Source organism: Haemaphysalis longicornis, unplaced genomic scaffold (genome assembly GCF_048455015.1).
Source record: "Haemaphysalis longicornis isolate Haplotype H1 unplaced genomic scaffold, Haemaphysalis longicornis Haplotype H1 scaffold_12, whole genome shotgun sequence".
Lineage (NCBI taxonomy): Eukaryota > Metazoa > Arthropoda > Arachnida > Ixodida > Ixodidae > Haemaphysalis > Haemaphysalis longicornis.
This window is the reverse complement of record NW_027526225.1, coordinates 92,408,884-92,416,413: the sequence shown is the minus strand read 5'-3', so window position 1 is coordinate 92,416,413 and position 7,530 is coordinate 92,408,884. Positions and strand designations below refer to the sequence as shown.

The following is a 7,530-nucleotide window of genomic DNA, read 5'->3' as shown; positions in this document are numbered from 1 at the left end:
TACGCAGTTATTACGGTTTCGGCAATAGTGGACGAAATCCCCACGGCGCTTCTGCACCTTCTCGCGTTAACACCTATTCGGCATGTCGCGTTCTACAAATGTTTTTTCCACGAAATCTCGTTCGGCGATATTCCTCCCATGGAGAGTATTCAGCACCTTGAATTTTCACAATCTCCTTTTGAGGCCATTCATCCGGACGCTTTTGACCTCATTCCGTCTGTTAAGATAATTTCTCTAACAGGCACGAAGCTTCCCGGTGTACCAGAAGCAATATTTTCTTTAAAAACACTGGCATGTCTAAACATGTCTGACACAAATGTTCCTCCAGGAGTGGAGTTTACCTTTTGGCCTGGCAGCCGTAATAGAAACAGCAGTGCTGTGCAATTAATCACAAGTGGCAGCAACGTGATACTGTTACGTGATCGCGACCTATGTGGTTTCCCGAATTTGCATGAGCTATATATGGACGGGTGCCACCTGGAGATTCTACTAGGCTCCCCATTTATATGCCTGAAAAAACTGCAGGTTCTTTCTTTGCAGGCAAACAAAATACCAGCACTCAATAAAGCGACGCTGAAAGGTCTTACAGGTTTATTACGGTTGAACCTGACCCGCAACCGCCTGACGGTCTTTGATAGCACAAATACTCTCATTCCGCTGATGTCGTTGCGAATTCTTGACATATCATTCAACAGCATACAACAACTCCGTGTGGACAAACCTCTCAACAGTTCTCCTGAAGTGCTTTTAGCCAACCACAACGGAATAAAGAAGTGGACGCCACCAATCTTTTCTCGGATGACAGAACTAAAACTGTTGGATCTTGGCCATAATGAGATCGCGGTGGTGGACAACGAAATGTTTGGCGACCTGAACGGCATACAGAACGTGGGCCTCAACTTCAATCCCTGGGATTGCTACAGTTGCTACCTCAACAACCTCCACAACTTTCTTGACAATCACAAAGTGCAGTGCGTGGGGTGCGCAGTCTGCAAGGTTCCAGAGGAACAATACGGATACCATGTTCGCAGCGTCGCATGGAGAGAGGAAGAGTGTGTAGCTGTGGACTATTATCGTGTGTACGCTGTTCCGGGGATCCTTTCTATTATTTCGGCCGCCGTGCTCATTTATGGCGCTTACAAATGCCGCTGGTACTTCATATATGTATCTTTGTACCTTAAAGTTGGCATCAAAGGCAACAGGAGGCGCGTGCACGTGGGGAACTACGCATGGGACGCTTTCCTATCCTACCATGCCTCTGACTCGGATTGGGTTCACGACATTCTGCTGCACAAACTCGAATCGCCTGCCCTCAAGTTGCGACTTTGCGTCGCCGAGAGAGACTTCATTCCTGGTATTCTGATCCGCGAGAATATATTCCGAGCCATTACGCAGAGTCGCGTCTGCCTCTTCGTGTTGAGCCCCGCATTCTGCCACAGCCGCTGGTGCATGTTTGAATTGAGACTCGCTCAACACTGTTTGTCTGACAGCGAGCGTTCCGACGGTTTGATCTTCATCAAAAAGGAGCAACTCAGGGAATCTGAAATGAGCAACACGCTCCAGTTTCTCACAAAATCGAGGACGTACATTGAAATTCCCCCGTCAAATGCACCGGAGAGGCGGAAAAACTTTTTCTGGTTGCAGGTTCAAGCGGCTCTGCAGCGATAGAATTCTAACAGAAGCTTGGATTTTAATAATAAAGAGATGTCAGATATGCAAATTTGTCTCTGTTCTTGAGATTCAAAATTTCCCTGTAGTCTTGTTTGTGCCCATTATACCGTTAGCGCTCTGTTTGTTTCACACCCCCATATTTTACTTAAATGTTTGGTTCATTTCCATACAAAGCATGCGAACAATTTGGCAGTACCGCCTCAGTTATTCTAATCTCATTTCACTCCCGTTTCAATTTCACTAAGCAATCCCCATGCGTGCTGCAGAACAGAAAAAGGTTCTGGATTATAGGAGCCGCGTGAAACACGAAGTCAACTTCTGCCGCTTTTCATTCGCAACCAAACCAGCCTGCTGAAAAAAGTCTTCCAAATTCGCCCCTTCTGCTCAGTTCATTTTATTTAAGCGAGGAAATTTTCGACAGTATGTTATGCTGTATCAGCCTGGCCCAATTACGACTATCGCGTACCCTTGGAATAATTTGGGCATACTCTACGTACCTACAGTAGAAATTGAAGCTGGTAACGTCTTTACAACTGAGATTATTTAATTTTAAAGAACATACAACTGAAAATACCACATTAAGGCACAGCGTTTTTGTGCATGTATGTTGCATATATTTCGCAACCTATTCTTACCCGCACCTTTGTTGTGTTGAGCTTGTAGCCCCACACAGCTCAACCGCTGAGAACGAGAAGGACATTTGTGTTAAGGGCCCATTTTGTCTTCTAGTTTGCCGTGTGCATTTGCAAAAAGATAAATTGAGCGTAAGGCTGTCATACGGGGCCATGTAATTTCGTTGGGAGGAGGGTTAAGGAAAGAAAAAAAACAATAAAGCAAAGTATCATTAGTCGATTGTCGCAGCATTCCACTAGCTTTAACAAAACACTAACGTATTTTGCAGATATTGACTAAAGATAGCGCTAAATTGAGATATGGGACACAAGGGGAAGCTCTGCGCTTTGGCAACCGATTTATGTGCACTTTGATGATAAAGAGCGTTATAAATGGCATGTTCTCTCCCATCATCTGGCCCACCCATTTAATTATATCGGCTGATATAACACTGCTGTGAGAAGGCCGGGCTAAGAAAAAATTCCTAGCATATGTAACCTGAACACTCTGTATGTGAACAAAGAAAACGCTTGCATACCTGTTTGGCATATTGATGTTAGCATAGCGACGGTTAAATCGATATTTGGAATCACGAACGGCCGCAAGACACCCTGTAAACTAGCGGTTCATCACTACGGTGCTTGATGGGGTTAACGCGGGCACCGCCTTGTGTTTGTTATAAAAGACGATAGTCTTCCTTTGGCTACTTAAACCCAGAAATTTTGGTCTGTCTGTATGTCTGCCTGTGATTCGATTCAGCCACCCGACCAAAGTAAAATATAAATTGCGCAATAGTCCCTACCAAATGTAAACGTCAAAGCCGGGCTTTTATATTCATACTTGTCAACTTTGTTGAACAAGAACAAGACATTACGCAAATATAAGACAGGATATTAGGACAGACAGGATATTTACAGAGTGCTTTTAGTAAAAATTCATGGATTCTTGGTTTTTCGATGGCAAATAATATTGTACATTTACTGTAAAAAAACGCCGCGTGCTGTTTCCCGCGCCACCTCCTGACGGCATATAAAAATCACGCGGCAACAGCAACGAAAGGTTCCGCTAGCTAAGTTCCAAGTTCTGCTTGGAACGCACGTGGAGCACGGCCTCGCGGTTCTATAAACCTTGAAGTACGTCTCCGCCGTACTGCAGCGCTGGTGTCGATGAACCCGGCTTGCAGCAGTGGAACGCGGTAAATGCAAATCGTTCTTGAGCAAACGTTTAGTGTGTTTTCCTTGGGCTGAGGGTGACGGTACCCGAACAGCATGACAGGTTAACGGGAAAGCAAAGGGGGGCATTTTCTTTGAATAAGTCTACAAAGACTATCGTCTTTTGATGAGATTTGCAACAAAATGTGTAGATACGCGGCAAATTTTCTGCTAGAGATTACTAATGAACTAAGTCTGTGTTTTTTCACAAAATAATCATGTATCAATTAAAAATGAATAAGGTGCAAACTGCATCCACTCATTAGATTTCGCTTTACTCGCTGTTTTGTCGTTTACCGTGCTTGTTCGGTGGGCGCATTAGGGATCGACTCTCTCAGACATGCGCCCAACCACTAATTGCGGGTATTCTTCATTGTGATGTACCTTGGGCTCACCGGTTGGCGTGCTAGCTTCATAACAACTCCGGATACTTGAAAGCGCCCGGCAGAAATTGATGCGTATGAACATAGACCGTAAGGTGTCCGCCAATTCTTCTTTTTCCGTGTTTACCCTTCCCAAAAATTCAAAAAGAATAACATGGGGAGCAAAAGGGTTTGAAGCCAATCAAAAATAAGCGAACAGTGGTTATAACTTCAACATCCTTTTTGCTGAAAAAGCTAATTTGTAGAACACAAAAATATATGCCCCCATATTGGTTTAGTTTTTGCCCGTTGGTACCCGCATGGCCACGCAAGTCCACCTGCCCGTCCACAGTGGAATTGTGTGACCGAGTTTTATCTTGAGGCCGTGTGCTGTACTTGAACGTTGTATTCTTTATTTGTCTATTGCACTGTACGCGAAGTTTGCATTTAGGTTGTCATTCTAGCGGAGCAGTGTATATGCTGTGTATAATCGTACTAGTTTCGTTTTGCGTGAACTTTGCTTTCACTATTGTACAGTACATTTGCTGTGTTTTATTGGCGTTAACTGGTGGCATTCGTGAACCTTCCGGTTGCATCTTGTTGTTCGTGAACCGTATATTAGTTATTGTTCATTATGGGTTTTACTGCACCAGTACATTGTATGTGCTTCTGGGTACTAATTCGCACTCATTCCGAGTGAGCCTACAAGACGTTTGCACTAGATTACAGTCTGTATAGTTCATAAGAGTCGCACTTGTAATGACTATGACGAGAACTCTGTCATGTGGACTAGCTTTATTTGCTATCTCAGGTATCTCAGAAAGACCGTATTGTTCTTTAACTTGTCATTCGTGCGTAGGCTGTGTATTTAGGAGGAATCGGTACCAAACCCTCGTTCTGTATGTGAACGATGTATTTGACAATATTATTATGTAAAAAAACTGTACTGTACTACATTTTTGTATAAGTATGCACTGCATCTTTTATTCGCTAGGTGTGAATGACGCGTACACCAGACTTTGTGAGTTTTGGGGATAATATTGCCTAATATTATGAAACTGGGGGGCTGTGTCACAAACTCGAGCGTACGGCGTTTTAAAGTATCGCATACCTTTATCATACTTTTGCACAGCGCAAAACTCCGCCGCTCAGCTTTCGTCGAAGCTTCGAGCGCTTTCGAGGGGGCGAGCGAAGCTTTCCCAGTGCTAAGGCGCGCCGATGATTCCAGATGGAAGAAAGAGGGAAGTTGTGCGCTGGACAACGGCAGGCGGGTTGTGTGTTGTGCCCACTCTCCGTGCCGGCGCCGTTATAAAACAAGAATCCGCGCCTATCAACTTAGTTATGTGTGGACGTCGTGATGTAACAACGGCTTTTGACAGTTTGTGCACCACAATTGGTGACCCGTGCCCTGGAGGACTCCAACGTACTCCCGGGCGTCGAAACCCCCTGATCACCTCGGACGGCCTGGCCTGCGAGGAAGCCACGCTTCACACGCAGCCGAATCGCCTCCGACAGCGGTGCATCGTCCGGCCTGGTCGGTGGATATTGTGGGCTTCTGTCTCTCACATGCATCGGACTGTTTAGCTTTAAATTAACTTTTCTACTTCGTAATACTCATGGTTAAAGCTCATTATTGTACATTTTGTATTTGAACTGCTTCTGGCATTTGTATTCGTTCTAAGTGACCCCTCATTAACGTTACATGTTCTCGTGCTTGTACAGTGTTTTGCCTGTTAAAATATGTCTTTCTGTTGTTATGTTCAAGGCTCTGACTAATTATTTCCACTCCGTACGGCAAAAGCCGCACCTCACACGGCCACCCCATTCGTCAGCTGCGCCCTGTAGATTCGGTGGGGTTGTTTGCTTGCTTGAGACGGCTCCCCATATCTTCTAACAGTGCACCCAGTTAAGAAAACGGCGAGAAAGTGTTCTCAAGCCATTCTTTTTCTAAACAAACTATCTGATAAGATCAAATTTGATGTCTCCTTAGAAAAATTGAGTATGTTACTACAGAGGAAACTTCGCCTAGAAATGTAGGTCATAAAGAGAGATCAAGGGAAAAGTTCAGCTTCTGGCTCCGGCTTTGCATGACATTTCCTTCTTAAGAATGTTTTCATAGCGAAGCTTTTTACCTCTACCCCCCAAAGATTCTGTGGTGACAGTTGGTGTCAACAGAAAACTCCCGTGAACAAATAAGAGAAGTTACTGGCAACCCCAAGAAGCGAACCTGGAATGATTACACAAACGAAGCGAGAGTCAGTTGTCTTACCAATTGAGCTACAGGCCCACGCTTAGACGGGAGAGAAAGACGGTGCACTCGCCAAGCACATCTGCAGGTTTACCCCTGAACAGCGCATTCTTGGTCGAGTTGGAAGTCCATTTCAAGAGTAGAAAAACTGCGCGTAAAAGGCACAACAACAAGGAAGGGACAGGACGGGTGTACTCCTGTCCTTGCGCCCATCCTGTCCCTTCCTTATTGTTTTGTCGTTTCCGCGCAGTTTTTCTATCCTTGCAATTCACACCTTGCGTTCTAGCTACCCGCTCTGCCCACGGCACGTGTAGCGGCCGTGTGCACGTCTTGCGCATGCGCTATGAGTTCAAAAAATATAGGAAGCTCACACCAACGTACGGCATCGATCTTCTCCGTCTCTACCGCCGATATCGCCACCTTTGCCAGTGGTGGCAGAGACGGATGAGAATTGATACCGTCTAACACCAGCTTTGAGGCTAGTACAATTTTATATGAAAAGAGTTCATATAATGTTCTTAACCAGTACAACTCAACCAATCACCGTTCATGAATCATCCATTGATTAAACATTAACAGAGAATATCTCTTTGAACTAATAAAGGGTGTGATTAATTGCATTTCACTTGTCTCTGGGTTCACTCTTTGTAGAGCCACGTGTATAAATTCCAGTGATCTCGCATGGGTAATCGTTGTGGGAGTAATTTACAGCTTCGCTTTCCAACCACCTTCACAGGGTGGATCTGTGGATAAGGCGTTGCACTGCTGAGCACGAGTTCGCGGATTCGATTCCCGGCCGCGGCGGCCGCTTTTCTGGTTTAGGCGAAAAGCAAAAACGCCCGAGTGTACGAGAGTTCGGCGCACGTTAAAGATCCCCAGGTGGTGAAAATTAATCCGGAGCCCTCCTCTACGCCGCGCCTCATCGCCTGCGTTGCGTCGGCGCGTTAAACCCTACAAACAATCAATCACAGGGTGGATCTGCGCGCATTTTTCTGTGTTCTTTCTTCGCTGTGCATAGACATGTCACTCGCACTGAGGCAACCATTACGACAAGTTCTTAATAAAGATAGTGCGCTTTACCTTCTTTTTGCTTTACTTCTAAAGAACGTGCTTTACTTTCTACATATAGAATAAAACACTATTATTGGTGTTCTCGTGGCAGTGTGTTTAAATTGTTGTCAACTAAAGCGTTTTAATTCTAGCTAATCATGAAAATCAGCTGTGTTGGTCGAATAATTAAAACCCATGGCGATGCAGACGACCTTGACGTGACCCGCAGTGACGCCAGCGCCAGATTACTCTCCAGTGCATAAGAAACTGTCGGGTTCAAACCAACTATCTGAAGGTAATACCTCATCACATAGATGCCACTCCAAAATTTAGAAGTTAGCATGCCGTCCCAAAGCTAAAATCTTCAATCCAACCT

The 7,530-nt window shown here is 45.0% G+C and overlaps 1 protein-coding gene across 1 annotated transcript; it reads left to right on the top strand.

Annotated features, from left to right (window-relative positions):
• Positions 1-798: 798 nt before the first annotated feature.
• Positions 799-1,668, top strand: LOC144161727 (toll-like receptor 2 type-2). The gene has a single exon (XM_077692338.1). The coding sequence runs from the start codon at positions 799-801 to the stop codon at positions 1,666-1,668; it is 870 nt and encodes a 289-aa protein (XP_077548464.1).
• Positions 1,669-7,530: the final 5,862 nt, after the last annotated feature.

Bases quoted from the DNA above. Each gene is read 5' to 3' on its own strand.
- LOC144161727 (XM_077692338.1), top strand. From the start codon at position 799: ATGACAGAACTAAAACTGTTGGATCTTGGCCATAATGAGATCGCGGTG.